The sequence below is a fragment of the Notamacropus eugenii genome, chromosome 6 (genome assembly GCF_028372415.1).
Source record: "Notamacropus eugenii isolate mMacEug1 chromosome 6, mMacEug1.pri_v2, whole genome shotgun sequence".
NCBI classification, from domain to species: Eukaryota; Metazoa; Chordata; class Mammalia; order Diprotodontia; family Macropodidae; genus Notamacropus; species Notamacropus eugenii.
The window spans coordinates 233,279,140-233,296,800 of NC_092877.1; the positions used below are offsets into that span (position 1 = coordinate 233,279,140).

General features: G+C 37.8%; 1 protein-coding gene and 1 long non-coding RNA gene across 2 annotated transcripts in view; one reads left to right on the plus strand and one right to left on the minus strand.

Moving 5' to 3' along the window:
* GPR180 (G protein-coupled receptor 180) overlaps positions 1–14,692 on the minus strand; it is a 40,234-nt gene extending 25,542 nt beyond the window's left edge. Inside the window, exons 1-2 of the mRNA XM_072622115.1 lie at positions 14,424–14,692; positions 11,000–11,161 (exon numbers count right to left, since the gene is read on the minus strand). Of these exons, the coding sequence (XP_072478216.1) occupies positions 11,000–11,161; positions 14,424–14,571 (310 nt within the window). The 5' untranslated portion in view covers positions 14,572–14,692. The remainder of the gene's footprint in view (positions 1–10,999; positions 11,162–14,423) is intronic.
* Positions 14,693–14,935: 243 nt separating this feature from the next.
* LOC140512762 (uncharacterized) lies at positions 14,936–17,661 on the plus strand. Its single transcript, XR_011969900.1, has 2 exons — positions 14,936–15,418; positions 17,131–17,661. It is a non-coding gene; the product is annotated as an uncharacterized lncRNA (long non-coding RNA).

The window sequence follows — 17,661 nt, forward strand, 5'->3', positions numbered from 1 at the left end:
AAGTCCCCAAACTGATTTCCTTCTGACTTATTATTTTAATTGTATTTTTTAAGTTATGTGTTTTTATACTAATAAGTTGGTGCCCTGACTGGGAATTCCAAACACAGAAAAGTAAGAATAAGTCACTGGCTGCTCCATCTTGCACTTACCTTCTTGGATTAGATCAAAGGTAAGAGAGATTCTGTTTAAGTATGTTTAAGGGGCTAGAAAAGGCTGCTATCCACAAACTCAGCACTTGTTCAAGGCATTGGATTCCTCCTGAGTGTGTGTGTGTGTGTGTGTGTGTGTGTGTGTGTGTTTGTGTGTGTAGGTCAATAAAAACCTTTATTCCTGATTTTCTGTTCCTATTAAGCAGCTGGTTCCCCAAACTTGGGTTGAACTATTCCATTCTAAATCCAAGAGACTCATTAAGAAGAATCCAGTTTGGTTTTGTTCTGTTTTAGCAGATTTTTAGAAGCAGGAGCCTGTAAAAGAAAACCTGTTTAATCACCTCCAGTGAACCGCTGTGACATTTTTCTGAATTATCAGTATTGTCTGTCCCCAGAAGTATGTGTTTCTTTAAATGGTTTGGAGAGACTTTGAGGCCCTCAGCAAGATTGTCTCTGTTGTTTGTCCCCAGCTTTCCTTGTATGTCTCTGGGCTTGTTTTTTATGTGCCTGTTAGAGCTCTGCTTCCCACTAGTAGGGTCTTTTCAAATGAAATGGCTAAGAGCTGGGAATAACTACATATGTCCTAAACAAGCTTCTCCTTGGTTTGCTTTTACTTGTGTATTGTGATGGGGAGATGTGAGTTAAAGCAATATCCATTTTCTCCTTTTGGAATTCCAATATATTTCTTCCAAGATTTATATGCTTCTGGATAAATGGAACAAGTATAACCTGGACAGTCAGGAGGTCAACAAGCATTTATGAAATGTTTACTATATGCCATGCACTTTGTTACGTTATGGGAATAAAAACATACACAGCCTCTGCCCTCAAGGAGTTCACATTCTAAAGAGAAGACAATATTAAAACAATTACGTATATACTCACACACACACATACAAAAAGAGTATATAATGGAGGCAATCTCAGAGGGATGTGATATGAACAACATTTTACATTTATAGTGAGTCTATACCCTTCAGTCTAAAGCAAAACATGTGTTTGGGGTATGAAGAAGCCCTTAAAATTAAAAATGTAAAGTTGGATATATCCTGACTAAAAAAAAAGGATATTTGGCAAACTGAAAGACTTTCAGGTATTTTAACAAAAAGAACAGAATTCAATGGAAAATTCTATATAAAAGATCCAGAAGAAATACAAGGGAACATAAGGCATTTATTTATTATATATGAAAATGTTATTAGTATTCTTAAAACTGTCATCATTACTAAGGTAGTTTGAAAGAACGGTTGAGGATGAGTTGTGTATGTTGAGGTGATTCTAAAAAAACAAAATTGGTTAGAAAAAGGTAAAAAGAAACAACTATCTCATAAAATGGGGAATAAAAGGAAGAAATAACACAGGAAGCAAGTGGAGGTGGAAGGCTGGTAATGTAGGAACCTTACTCTCATCTGGATTGAAGATGAAACTGCATACATCTGGAGATGTATAGAAGTTTTCTGAAGTTGTAAGGAGGAGAGAAAACTGGGGGACAGGCTAAGGGTGGGATTTTTTGAAGAGTGTAGAGATTAAGATTTAGGAGGATTGGAGGGGAGGAGAACATAAGGGAGGGACTTTTGAAGGAGTAAGTTAAGAATAGAAGAGTAGGGAGAGAAGACATGGGAGGGACTCGTAGAAAGTGCGTAAAATAAGGAATACGATGGTAAGAGAAAAAGACAAGGTAACAGGGACAGGGTAAAAGGCTGAGAAAGAAAACAGGAAGTAAAAATAAGATAGAGAAAAATTCACAATTAGTAATCATAACTTTGAACATGAATGGAATAAACTTGTACTTGACAAGACTTAAGATTTTAGGATAAGAATTCATTATTTGGTAAAAATTGTTGGGAAAACTGGAAAGCAATATGGCAGAAACTGGGCATAAACCAGTATCTTACAGCATTTACCAAGATAAGGTCAAAGTGCATACATAACCTAGATATAAAGAGAGATATTACAAGAAAATCAGAACATGGAACATATTATTTATTAGACTTATAGATAGGTGAACAATTTATGAATAAAGAAGAGAGAAGAAAACTAGGTGTAAAATGGATAATTTCAGTTACATTAAATTAAAAAGGTTTTGTACAAATAAAACAAATATAGCCAAGATCAGGAGGGCAGAAAATTGAGGAAAAAATTTTATAGACAGTTTCTCAGATAAAGGTTTCATATCTCAAATATATATAAAGAACTTCGTCAAATCTATGAGAACATGAGTCATCTCCCAAGTGATAAATGGTCAAAGGATATGAACAGGCAGTTTTCCAATGAAGAAATCAAAACAATTTGTGTATGTACATACATACATACATACATACATACATACATACATGTGTATATATGTCTAATGTGTCTAATGGTAGTCATCTCTAGGGCAGCAGGGAAGAAAAAGGGAAAAAAATTTACATGATAAATATTACATATTTAAAAGGAATAGCAGGTCATACATAATAGGTTTGCAATTTCATGTGTAATCATCTTTTTTACTGTACTATGTTATAGAAATGCTTGTTTTACTCCATAAATTAAAAACAAAAAAATTTAATCTCCCTCCATGTAAAAATAAATTAAATTACAAGGACAAAAGTATACTGTTTTATGAAACGAACCATTCTGTAGTCATGATAATTTTGAAGTTAACAGATAAGGCTATCTAATTAATCTAACCCAATCCTTAACAAGAGTTCTTTCTACATCACACCCAACAGTTATTTCTCCAGTGAGGAACAACCATTGTTCTCTCAGGCAATCCATTCCAGTTTTAGAAAGCACAAATTATTAGTTTCTCCTAATATCAAACCTAAATTGTTACCGTTGGAACTTCTATCCTGTGCTCTTAGTTCTGCCCTTTGGAGACAAGAAAGAAAAACTGAATCCCATTCCACATAATAAACTTCCAAATGCTTTGACACAGCTACCATGTAGTTCCTAAGTCTGCTCTACTCCAGGTCAAATATGCATGTCTACTCCCTCCAACTATTCCTCATATGTCATGAAGTCAATGCCATCTGATCTGCCCTACTCATCAGCTTATCAATGTTCTTCCTAAAATGTAGTCCTATCAACATTTTCTATTGCCCATCTCCACCCTGGGAATACACAGGAATGGTATCCTTAAGGAGAAAGGGTAGAATACTCCTTGGAAAGCTGGAATATTCTCATTTAATCAATAATCATTCATTGATAATCCACCATATATGACTAGCACTCTAATAGAGCCACTTATTTCAAATGAACAGATTTTCTATCCTTGTTGATGTGGATAGAAAGCTTTGGGAGTGAAGAAGCTGTAATGTGGAGTAAGAATAAGCAAATATCACATTTTCCTCTTTAGTGTCATACTGCCAATGGATTAATGACAGGATATAAAGTCACAACTACAATGGTCTTGATTTCAAGTTCTTTTACAATAAACTAGTGACTTTCAAAGGGCTAGAAATCTTAATATAAGAGAAAGAACGTGATGCCCCTCCAGTTAACCCTGTGACTCATAGGAACGACAGAACTGTTAGGAGAGTCTTCTGGACAATAGCAGCCCCAGGTGCTTTTGGCAAGAGTGGCAAAAGTGTAGTGCAGAGATTTCTTACTGCTGTGCTATAAAGATACTATGGAAATTCATCAACATTAAAGAACACAGACAATTGTCCTTCCTTGTTCTTCCAAACTCCATGGAGACTCCATACCTCATACCATGCCATAGAGTCATGCTGAAGGGAAAAGAGAAAAAAGTCAAAGATGTGTGTGGCTGAAAGTTTAATATAAAGGGAAAGAAATAGGCAGATGAGGCCCACAGAGTAACTGATTTACGTAGGACCATACCAAGAGAGCCAAGAATGGAACACAGATATTTTGGTTACAAGTACACTATTTCTTCTAGACTACGCTGCTTTTCAGCAAAGTATTCTCATCCATGAGGGGTCCAACCAATATTTGGGACCAAAGTCGTACTCAATTAATTTCATTTCAGTACTTCAGTAGAATTTTTTACTGACCCTAGGAAGATAATAATTCATTTTTGTGAAAGCAAGTTTTATTGATGCCTTTTTTCTTATATTATTGTCCTATCTTAACAAACCTCTCCCCATCTCCAAGGTGAATCCTTCCAAGTAAAAAAAAAAGTTAAGAAAAATGTCGGACAATGTACATAATATTCTGTACTCTTCAGCCAGCCCTGTTTCTCATCCACAAGAAGCAAGATATGCTCATTAAAATCTAGTCTCCAGGCTCAACAATGCTTTTCACTTACTCAGAGCTCATTTCCTTTTTAGTGATCTTTGGTTATAAAAACCGTGTTTACTGTTCTACTTGTTTTTTTTCCCACTGTATCAATTCACAGAAATCTTTGTGTTTCCCTGAATTCCTCATATGCGTCATTTCTTATCCCACAATAATATTCCTATACAATCACATCCATAGTTTGTTTAGCCTTTCCTGGTAGATGGACACTCATTTTGTCTGCAGTTTTTTGTTACCACAAAGAGCGTTGATATGAATATTATGGTATATATTGGATTTTTTCTACCTTTGACCTTTTTGGGTATATATGCAGTAAAGGGATTGATAGGTCAAAAGATATGAATAATTTAGTCACTTTTCTTAGTAAAAATATTTTAATGATTAAATGTAAATACAAAAATACTTTTGCTACCAATTCAAATTTTGAGAATTTACCATCTTCAGTGTCAGATAAATTACATATAAGCAGTTTGAGACAGAGTTTGGGAAATTTCAAAGTGGCTTTACAAACATCCAGGATTAGCTAACACCACCCAGATAGGTTCCCTAGCCGTACAGAGATTTCTACAAAAATGCAAAGGTAATTCAGCAAACTAATATTCATAGAATTTAGAACTGGATTGTAAAGAGTTTACTCCAACACATTCATTTTACATATGAAGAAACGGGACCAGAGATGAAATTTTTCCGTTCTCCAATCCATCCTACATACAACTGTTGAAAAATCTTCCTAAAGCCTAGATCTATCAGTGTTACTTCTCTGCTCAAAGCTCTTTAGAGGCTTACTACATTCATAGGGTAAAATACAAACTTCTGACTGTGGAATCCAAAGCCCTCAACAATCGGACTCCAACTTACCTTTCCAATCTTGGCTCACACAACTCCCTCATCATGTGCCTTATATCTCACTGAATTATTAAACTGCTTCCAAAGACGATATATTACCTTTTACTTCTAAGAATTTACCCAAATTGTCCCGCACAACTGGAAAATACTACCTCTAAATAGTGATCTACTGGAATCTTTCTCTTTCTCCACAACTGAGCTAAAGTGCTATTTTGATTATTCATTTGTAAAATGAAAGAGTTGGAGCAGATGGTCTCTGTGTTTCCCTTCTCTAAAATTTAGAGCCATATCTACAGAAGATCCTCCATATCTTTTCCTGATCCTCCCAGCTAAAAGTGTTCTCTCCCCAAATCTTCCTAGAGCACTCTGCCTGGATATGTCTTCTTCTTGACCAGATTGCATGTCAGCTTATGTTATACTTATCTGTACATGTATCCTATCAGCCCTCCTAAATACATACACAATGAAAAAGTGGTTTATAAGCCCCCTGAGATAAAAATTGTATGTTAAAAACAAAACAAGACTCTGGATCCCTAGCTAGCATCTAATTTTTTTTTCTAGACTGTGATGGTAGAGAAGACTTCCTCTGCCAAAGCAGATCTGTATGTTTTCTGAAACTTATAGTTTTAGTGATACGTTAAGTAGCTTGACCAGGCCCTGTATTCATCTGAGGTTGAGAATGAACCCAGGTCCCTTGGGAGGCTTTCTATCCACTATGATTTATGGTCTGTTTAATACTTACTATAAATACTTTCTTATGTCAAGCTCCTCCTTCATGTGACATCAAGGAATTATTGTTTTAAGACAAATCAATACACATTTATTAAGTGCTTAGCGTAGGCCAAGGTGCAGCTCCATTGATATAATTTGGCAGTCCTAAAAAGGGCTACAATAAAAAAACCCATCACCCTGCAGCTAACTTGATGATGGGCACCTTCTAGACTTAGCCAAGATAATCCTCAGACAATCACAGATACACCATCCAATCACTACTGAAGCCTTTCCCACCTGATGAGACTTCCAGTACTTGTTTATACTCTACTGGCTTAATTTCCAAGAACACAGTGTCACCTTCAAGCCACAAATAAGCATCATAGCAAGACTTTAATGCAGAGTAATGTACATAGTAAGCATTTAATAAATGTGTACTTAATTAAATTTAACATGAATTAACAGGACTGGGATTTGAATCCAGGTCCACTGTCCTTAAATCCAGTGTTCCTTCCACTACACCATGATGCCATCTCTAGATGAAGACCTTTAATCAGAATTTTTAATCTGACATGAATCACTATTCAAAAACTATTTGTAGATATTAATTTTCAATGATATAATTTGGCCATTACTAGCTAAAGTTTTGCCATTTTGCCATTTTTCACTTCAGACAGATATAAACATAAATTATCCATTATCTTGATCAACACTTTGAAAATCAAGTTTAAAGACTACAGATTTTTTTTTTGTGGATTTATATATCAAAGGCAAACAAATTCGATCTCCATAAAGGTAACCTTGGTCTTTTGTTTTGTCTTGCCACCTTTGAACAATGCGGTTTCTAGCAAGCCCAAGAAACGTGCCTCTTGACAAAACTGTGGGTCATTGTTTTTGAAACAAAAGACGACAGCACAGCATGCAAATTCTATGCTAGTGTAATTAGTACCTCAAATACTAACAATATTTGAATTACAGAGATTGGTGTACTACAGCTAATTGCTGAATCAAATTATAAAAGGAAATGAATAATGTTAACTAAAACTACATGGAATGACAACACAATCATTTTTAAATGATTTATCAAATACAAGAAATATACAAAAGGGAGCTAAAATGCGTAATTATAATATGAACAGGTGGCTTTAACATGTAAATTTACATATTGTGACTTTATTACCTCACAATAAATGTTGATTTGCATCTTAAGATTACTTATGAAGGAATCTACAAACTATTCTTAGTACATTTTAATTAACAGAACTTATTAGCACTGGCTTATTTTAAAACCTAAAAAATCTTATGCGGCTATTTTTGTGAAGAGGAATAGCACCAGATTATTGAAAAGTAACTTTAACCATTAATTTGCTGAAATAACCTAAGCAAGAAAATGTTACTTTCACTTTCAAAGTTCTACAATTCTCTGATCTATAAAATGTAAGAGTCACACTAAACAATTTCTAAGGTTTCTCTCTAGTTCTACATCACCCAATAGTGCTATAATCAAATTTTTAAAAATCATTCTAGCCTTATACACTATTTTTTAAAAAACATGTTTAAATTTTAGTAGTACATAATGGCATTTACTGTACAGGACAAGCATAATTACCGAACTTTCTAAATAAGATGCATGAACATTTAAAAGAGTTCTACTAAAGCAATCACACAGAAAAATCAAGTACACAAAGAATGCTGATTGTCCAAACTACGTCATCTATAAAACCCAGAGCTGGTACAAGTGTGCACCTATGTTAAACAACCACTAAAGATGGACAATGAACTAAGTCCAGAATTGAATAGCAAGAGAACACTGATTGCATTGGGAGAATTAAGCTCATATTTCTCCATGAAATAAAGACCCACCTTTTTCATGCTCATACTCTACCAGTGATGCTATGTAGTTATGAACCCAAGAGATAATGAAGACTCATGGCAGATATAAGTAAGCTGCAGCATATTACCTGTAATGCCTATGTGCCAGAAAAAGTGTAAAAAATTACTGGAGAAGTGACACGATAAAGTAGCAAGAGCACTGGATTGGGAATCAGAGGACCCAGATTCAAATACCACCTTCACCTTTTAATACACAAGTATTAAAGTGACTGGACAAGTCACTTAATGTCTCTGGGCCTCAGTTTCTTCATCTGTAAAAGGAGATTACATTAGATGGGGTCAAAGATCCCCTTTAGCACTAAATCTATGATCCAGTGATCATAGAAGTATGAATGGAAAAAGAGATGTCAATCAAGGAATAACAGATGGAAAGCCTATGCTCTATACCCTGTGCCCCTGACTGGTGGGTATTTCCCAATCTCACCCAGACCAAGACCTACCACACAGCTCTTTGGGCATCTTCAAATTATGCTTTCTGGTTCCAATTCCCACCTCTGCCCTGGCACTACAGTGCCTATACTGGGATCCTGATTAGTGAGAATGCTCCATATCAAGGCCAGACACAGACCTACCATATTACTCTCTGGCCATCTTCATACCATAACTCCACCTCTACCCTTACTATACCCCATATCACTGAGGGCATACTCTTTTTCCCATTCTCTTTCCATCTCTAGTTCTAGAAACATTAATCAAATCAACACTAGCATTTCTGGAAAGAACATGACAAGCATTTAACCTAAGGCTCCATTCATCATCCCTGTTACTTCCTTAACCAAAATATCCCTTTTTGCTCACCACTGCCCTATATATATCATCTTTCCTTATTAAAATGTGAGTTTCTTGAGGACAAGGAAAATCTTGCTTCTTGTACATGTATACCCAGTGTTTAGCACAGCATCTAGCACAAAGTAATCACTTAATAACTGTTGTTGCATTCATTCATCCATTGGTATTATACCATGTCAAACCATCTGAAGGAACTTCTAGCATGCTATATGTACATTCTGCAGCATATTTATGATGACTTGGACAAAGGCAGCACAAGATTGGGTTGAGATCACTACTACTGGGGGATATACTCAATCAACAAGATCACAAATCTGAGATTATGGATCTAAACTCATTTTTGCTTTCTAATTGTTTTCATTCAATAATAATTTATTTCCTTGATGCTTTAATCTTAAGTTTGTCAGTCTTTCATAGATTCTACTTCTAGATTTTCTAAGATCTTTCACTAACCTATCAGTTTTTTTCATCCAATAGCAACTTTTAAGATGATTATTTTTTAACATATGTGCACAGACGCATATATATGCATATACAAACATGTTTATTATTTATTATTATTTTATATAAACAGATATAATACCATGTCTTCTGAATCTCCAAAAATGAGATCTGAAGTACAGTTCATCAACAAATATGAAAGTCATATTTTTCACATGAAAGTTTCATGATTTTGACCATGTCATTAGAACATACTAATTTTACCAAACATCTATTACGCATCCAATGTGTACGTATAAAGCACTGTGCTTAGCCCTGGGAGGATATAAAGTTTAGATAAGACGGTCCCTAGAGCTTGCAGTGTAATATAAGTAATCAATTACTGTTGATATGAACAAGGTTAGAAATTACTTGTTGACAGTTTTTACTAGTGACAGAAAATTCTTTGGCTCAAAATACAAAAGAGCCCAAATTGAGTAAGTTTCCATAAGCATCAAGTTCCAGTTTGCTGCCACAACAATGCAATCAGGATTTGTCATTCCATCGACTAGGAATTGAAATCCAGCAACTTTTTGCACATTTGTGGAATATTTAGAAAGAGCAAAATGTCAAAATAGCAAAAAAACTCTTTCCTACAGTGTTAGAGAACTGACCAAGTAAAAATAAATTCCCAATGTTAAAAGCAAGTTCATGGTCACGAGGACAATTTACAAAGCAAATTGTCCTTATGATTTCTGAATTTTATCACCCAGACCTTTCTAGTCTCAACAACAGCATCCACTCTCACCCACTTAGATCAGAATCCTCATGAATGAGTGACAAGTGATGGGCATGGTTCAATTCTAACTTTTCCTTGTTACCTGTCTGACCCAGTAGCACACCCCATAGGGGAATCAAATAGCAGGAATTCAGGATGTATAGAAGTGGAACCTTAATATGTTCCCAGATTAATACTGAGGAGTCAGGAAACCTTCAGGAATATGGAAACCATTCAACACAGTGGTTCCTAATCTGGCTCTTAGTTGTCTCCTACTCATGACTTACAGAATTTGAAATGGGTAATTCTTCTCATTAGTATTCAAGACATATAAAATGACCGATAATAGTAAAACTCCAAGTACACTGGGTGATAGCACCTCTATTATACAGAACATGTATAAGTTTCGTAGAAGATGAGAAGGCATGGGTGATTTACAATCTGCACTGGTATATCATCAGCTATATTGGGAGTATCAATATTGATGAGACTATGGATTTATTAAAGTATGCTTCTAAAATGGCTAAAGGAAGAACCAAATGGGATGCAGGTAGAATGAGCATATATGGTTTAGTTCTTTGCTAGCAAAGATTTCCAGTATACTCTGGGTAATGTGTACTTGCTGCTTGGAATAGTTTTTAAAAGTCTGGAAAATCTGAAGGATTTCCCTAATTAGTTTGGATTAGTGAAAATGAATTCTCTCCATGGGCATGGCCAGGATGAGAATTAGACTATTACAAAAAAGTGTCTGATCTTATCTCTCACGTATCAAAAGCAGCTTCTAAAGTATCAGCACTTAAGAAGAAATTCAAACCTCTGTGGAATCAGACTATTGCCAAGTTGCCAAAATACATCTGACAAAAGAAGTACTACTATCTTCATTAGTATGAACTATAGAACTTGAAAAAAAATAAAACAAATTGAATCAGTATATAGCTTGCCAACACCAGTTCCAGTCAATTATATTTTGGAATATTTTCCAAAAGTATGGATATTTTAAAAAATTTATTCTGTCAAGTGGCAAACAAATAATACAATGTGTTTCCATAAACTTCTCATTTGTAGAATACAAACCTGAAACAAAATATCATAAAAATGCAAATAATATATTATCAATTGATGTGGAAAAATTATTTTAAAGAAAATGTTTATGGGGGATGGGGTTTAAACTCACTTGTCAAAGGAGCTTTGGATAATTTTTCTGTGCAGCTATAATCCTCTTGGGTGTTTTCCTGCAGACTTAGCCATTCTTGTGCTTGAAACAGGTAAAGTTTAGCTTCTCTTCCAACAGCTGCTGCTATGTTGTTGATTCTGACACACAGAAGAGCATGGTCACCTTGACATGATAAAAAAATGTTATTAACTAGTTTGGTCTCTTATAGAATCAAGAAAGAAACGATGGAATAACTAACTGTTTGTCAAAAAAGTGGTCAAATCTTTTAAAGCCCCAAACTAGTTTTCCAGCCTTATCTGCAGCTACTCCTTCTTACATATCCTATGTTCCAACCAAACTTGACTAGTCTTTCCCAGGACATGAACTGTGACTGCCTCACACTGTGACCTCCACCAGGAAGGCACTTCTCTTAGAGCTCCTCCAAGCTACTTCTCAATCATACATAAAATTCTAAGTCAACTGCCACCTCAGCTGGAAATAAGGCAATCATAAATGTAAAGCTAGAAGGGACTCCAAAAATCATCTAGACCAACCCCCTCATATTATAGATAAGGCCCAGAAAAGTATAGTGACTTGACCAAGATCAAATGGGTAGAGAGGCAGAGGCGGGGTCTGAGTTCAGATCCTTTAACTACAAATCTGCCACTCTTACTTGCACCACACCATGACACACCTCTTCATACCTTTTCTCAATCCTACTTGACTTTGCTTGTACCTCTGGCTTCATTTATCACATTCTATTCTGCATTGTAACTATTTGTGTATCTATTACATTTCATGCTGTTTCTCCCATTAGCCTAAATATCCCCAAAGGGTCATGTCTAACACCTCTTATACCACTTAGTACACAGTCTTACACATAGCAGATAACCCAATAAATATTTGTTGAGTAAATGATACAACAAATTAAGTTAGTATGAAACTCAAGGGAATGTCTTTATTTGTTGACTGGAATTCTGTTGGAAAAGATCATTATTAAGCTTTTCTGGTCATATTTGTAGATGTATGTAGTTGTTGTATTTATTTTCACATGAGCTGACCTGTCTTTCCCCCATGTGACCTCTAGGTCATCTGTAGGTCTATAGAGCCAACACTAAGCATAGTGCCTGGCATGTAACAAGAGCTTAATAAATGTTTGTTGATTAACTGATTGATTTACACTGGATGATTAGCAATCTACAGGCAGTTTCCTTTCGAATATTAATTTCCTATTTTATAATGGGGAATTTAAAAATACACACTGAAAACTTTTCAAAATCCTGATATAAAAAGTGACTATCAGTCCAAATACTTAGAGAACCGAAATAATCTTTATTTTTCAGTGGGGGAGGATACATTTTGTATCTGACTTATGAGAAAGAGATAAATGATAAACAAAATAGCTGATAGTGACAATTCATATTTACATATAGCATTTTGTGGTTAAAATATCCTATCCATGCATTTCATTTAATATTCACAATACCTTGTGAGGTAAGTTAGGTAAGTATTACCTCTGTGTTACAAATAAGGAAACTAAGTTTCAGACTTGCCTGTGGTCCCAAAGGGAAGTCACTGACAGAATCAAATTCAAAACCAGATATTCTGGCTTTGAGTCCCATGCTCTTTCCATTACAACATACATTCTTCTCCGAGCTGACATTGTAGGTGATTTCAAAAAGACATTTTACAATATTGTATATTGTCATAGCCTCAGTACACATTAAACCAGGTCTTCTAAATCTTCCATAATTACTATAATATAATAATCATTGTGCAGAATAGCATCTGTGAAGCAATGTAAGATTATTTGCTAATGCATGAGTAGCAAACAAAAAGAATAACTTGTTCTTTAAATATATGGAGTAGATGTGAGCTTACTGCACATGTAATTTCTTATAAGGCTTCTGACGATCAGGTTGCCATGTTGAAGTATTCAAGCATTTTGCTGGTTCTAAGTAACCTACATCCTATCATTTTAAGGAAAAAATTATAAAATGAGTGAAATGTACCATAAAGATCATCTAGTTCCCCATTTTACAAATGAGTAAATCGAGGACCTGAAAGGCTAAGTTCGATGTTCAAAGTAACGAAGAGAGTAAAAATCAAAGCCAGTATCAAATGCAGTTCTGTATGCAAATTCAGGGCTCTTTCCACTGTTATCACATTGTCCCAGTACTGTCCCAGTACATTGGGTGTACAAAGTACATAAATACAATAAAAGGTGATATAACTTTTAGGAATCTGCGATAGGAATATTCTAGTAATTCTCTGTATGCTTTACTTAGTCTGAAACCCCACAGAGCAGTTAGGATGCTATTTTTAATTATTAATACTGGGTTGCATTTTCTAGCCACTTCATTGTATTTACCTTATTTACCTTATGTAGTCTATATAATCGCATATGTTTATAGTCATGTAATATATAATCTTACATATTTATTCACCTTTATTATATTATACTGAAAAACAGTAGTTTAGGTATAATCAATTTATTGTTAAATTGAAAAGGTGAAATGCTCTTATAGATACAGTAGGACAAAGCACATACTGTAGCCATGTGTAATATATGCAAGAAAAGACTGCATTTCTCGACTTTTAACTTCTCCTAGGATAAGAGTCCCAGGGGATGAGGCTAAAGTGCTATATGATGGTATTTCCCATGCGCTCCTTTTCTGGGCCAGTGTGTCCTTTACTCCCCTCCTTCCTTCCGTCCTCCCTCCGCACAGACGGCTTGGCAGTCTTGGATAACACTGGACTGAGAACCTGGAGGCCTGACCTCCGGTCTGGGCTCCTCCTTCGTGTGCTCTACTTTCTGGACAAGCAAAGGTCAGAACCTCCCAGCTCTAACGTTCTCTCCCGGATTCGGGTTTCTCCAAGAGCCTTTCCAGGGCAGGGCTTGCTCCTAGGAATCACCCCAGGGCCACAGCCAAGAACCCCGGGACAAACAAAAATAACAAGAAAATAGCATCGGCCAAGGCGAGACTTTGGAGATAGAGGGCAATCGGAATCCGCCTGTAATCAATAAGACCTGCCGGTCACGGGGAGCTCTGATTCCGGAATGATGGGCGATCACAGGCCTGAGAGCTCAATGGGGAACTTTAAGAAGTCGTTCCTTTTACATAGGAGGAAACTGAGGCCCAAAGGGGAACCAGGATTCGAACCCTCATCTTGGGCCGTCAGTCTGGGCTCTCTCCACTACACCCAGCTGACTCATTAGGCTAACTCCTCACTTGACTGATGGGGAAACTGAGGCCAAGAGAGGGGGCCCTTTCCCTCGGGATTAACCCCTTCCCGCCCCGAGCCGCTCCGAAGCAGGGGGAGGGGGGAGCGGCGGAGAGGCCGCGCCCCGCCCCCCGCCCCGGCCGTCCCTCACGCCGCCCCGCGGCGCGGGCCCAGAGGCCTGCGGGGCAGGCCCGGCGCCTCCTCCATGCCCGCTGCCTACCGTGGAACTGGAAGTGGCCGATGCTCTGGCCCCGCAGCTCCCAGGCCGAGGCGCTGCTGAAGCTGCCTCGCAGGGTCTTGCCCCGGCTGCTCGGCAGCCACGAGAAGCAGCCGAAAGCCATCGCCAGCAGCAGCCCAAGCCCCCGCATCCCCGCCCCCCGACACCGGCCGGCCGGGCCTCGAGCGGGGACCCTGCACGCCACCCCGGACCCCCAGACCGCTTCGGGGCCCCCACGTAGACAGCTGGGGAAGGGGCGGGGCAAGATGCCGGCTACACGCTGCCGCTCCGACAGACAGCCAATGAGACCCGGGCTTCTCCACCCGGAGCGAGGGCGCTGGCCAATCATGATGCCGTGTGGGCGGGACAGACACCGACTGGACCTCGCCCCTCCCGTGCCCCGCTGGCTGGTTCCCGCCTTTTCCAAGAAAACTGAACGGACTAAGCTTCAGGCTATAGACATTTGCCCCGCCCCCTCCCGCTACTAAGCATGCGCAGAAAGTTTCGCGCAACCTCAGTACGTTTTTTTGAAAGTTGATTCGGCTTTTACATTGCCTCTGGGCAGGAAGAATGAGAAAGCTGTGGGACAGGGAAGGGTCTCTTGTATTTGCAGAAAAGCTTTATAACTGCTGGAGATTCAGTTCCGTACACATTTATTAAGTGCCTTCTGTGTGCCAGCTGCCAGGGGGCAGCTAGGCATCGAAGTGCGCAGAGCGCCAGTCTGGACAACGAACCTCCTTGGGTTCAAATCCCCCGTCAGACTCTCACTTGTTGTGTGACCCTGGGCAAGTCACTTACCCACCTTTATCTGTCAAATGAGTTGGAGGAGGAGATGGCAAACCAGTCTGACCACGGTGTGCCAGGCACTGTGCCAGGTACTGGGGTACGAAGAGGCAAAAGCCCCTCCTGCCTTGGAGCTCGAAATCTAAGGGAGGAGACCGTGTGCGAACAGACAGACAGAAAGGGATCTGTCACGTTTGACAGACACTTGTTAAGAGGTGAGGGTGTGTCAGGCGCGTCTGTCCTGGAAGAGGACCGTGACATCAGGGTGATGACGTGACTTGGGGTTGGCTTTGCCTTGAGGGAGGGAGGGCTGGGCAAGGGCAGCAGCCTCACCTCCTCCTCCTCAGCCATCTGGGTCCAGGGGTCAGGTGTTCATCAGGATACCCGGAGATGGCCCAGGAGGCAGTGGGGGACCCTGGACCTTTCTGGCTTAGGTCTCACTTGGAGTGAGATACTCCCATTCCATGAAGAGGCTTCTTTAAGTTACTTAAGGGATGGCCCCTTTGATAACAGAAAAAATCAGACTGAGAGGGGAGGACCCTCAGGGTGCCCGGGTAAAAGAGAAACAGGTACTGTGAACAAGGAGGCAGAAGGGGGCTTGTCCTCCAGGAGCTCAGGATCTAATGGGGGAGACTGCATGCAAACGGAGATGGGCAGATAGGTAGATGGATGGATGGATGGATGGATGGATGGATGGATGGATGGATGGATGACAGCATAGATGGATGGATGGATGGATGGATAGATAGATACATAGATAGATGGATGGATGGATGGATAGATGACAGGATAGATGGATGGATAGATGGATGGATGGATCGATAGATAGATGGATAGATAGATAGATAGATAGATGATAGATGAATAGATAGATAGATAGGATAGATGATAGATTGATAGGATAGATGAATAGATAGGTAGATAGATGGATAGCTAGAATAGATGGATAGATAACAGGATAGATAGATAGATAGATAGAATAGATGATAGATGGTAGATAAATAGATAGGTAGATAGATGGATAGCTAGAATAGATGGATAGATAACAGGATAGATGGATAGATAGAATAGATGATAGATGAATAGATAGATAGGATAGATGATATATGAATAGACAGGTAGATAGATAGATAGATGGATAGCTAGAATAGATGGATAGATAACAGGATAGATGGATAGATATATAGATGGATAGATAGGTAGATAGATAGATATAGAAAGTACCAGAATGAACAACCTTAAAGATTAACCTTTTCTGAACAGATTCCAGTCTAATGAGTGCCCTTCCCCAGTACATTAAGGTTACTCCTAAAAATTTCTGATCGCAGAGTAGAAAAATCATTCTTGCAACAAATATCTATTTTATGTATATATACATATATATATTTATACACACATGTGTGTGTGTTTTCATACTAGTCTTGACTCATCAAGTATGCAACTTTTCTGCACTTTTTCAGTGAGATGATTCTAGACATAGATACTCAAAAAAAGACTGACTCTTTTTATCTAACATAAAAGTTCTTCACATAATTTCTTTAATACAGGGTATTCCAAAAGCTTCAATGCAGTTAACCGTATTTAGACAACTTACTTCAACACTATTGGGTTGGTTTTTTTTTTTAATACTTTGCATTTAAAACATTATTCTGAGAAAAGGTCCATAGGCTTCACCTAAGGGCCATGACAAAAAAAACATTAAGAATCCCTCCCTGCTAGTGCTTTAGTTTGCAAAGAGGTATTAGTACATTAACGTTAAGCTATTTAATCCTCGCTACAATTTTGTCATCACTATGACTTGTAGTCTCTTTTTATAAGTGAGGAGACTAAAGTTTGTAGAGATGAAATGATTTATTCAGTCACAACTGGTGGATGTTGGAGGTGGAATATAAATTTGAGTCTTTGATAACTCTCTTTTCCTTTCCAGTATACTGCTCTGCCTCTAAGGGTACAACAGCAAGGAGGTACAAGGAACCATGAAGATTCTTCATGTTTAGAATATTGTTACTGTCTTAATATAAACAAACATATGTAAACATAATATAGTAGAGTTTTTAGAAGAAAAAAGGGTGAGAAGAGTGCACCAGAATAGTAACTTCTAAAATTTTTTTGATCAAGCACTCCTCTCAGTAAAAAAAGATTTTGAGCATGTGCCCCATCCAGAAAAAGAACTGATGGAGTCTGACTGCAGATCAAAGCATACTATTTTCACTTTTTTTTTAGTATTTTTTTCCTTTTGTTCTGTTTCTTCTTTCATTACATGACTAATATGGAAATATTTTACATAATTGCACATATAAAACCTATATCAAATTGCTTACCATCTTCGGAAGGGAGGGAGAAAATTTGGAACTCAAAATTTTGTAAAAAATGAAGGCTAAAAATGTTCTTTATGTGTAATTGGAAAAATACTATTAAAAACAAAGATTAATAATATTAAAATAAAATTTAAAAAGAA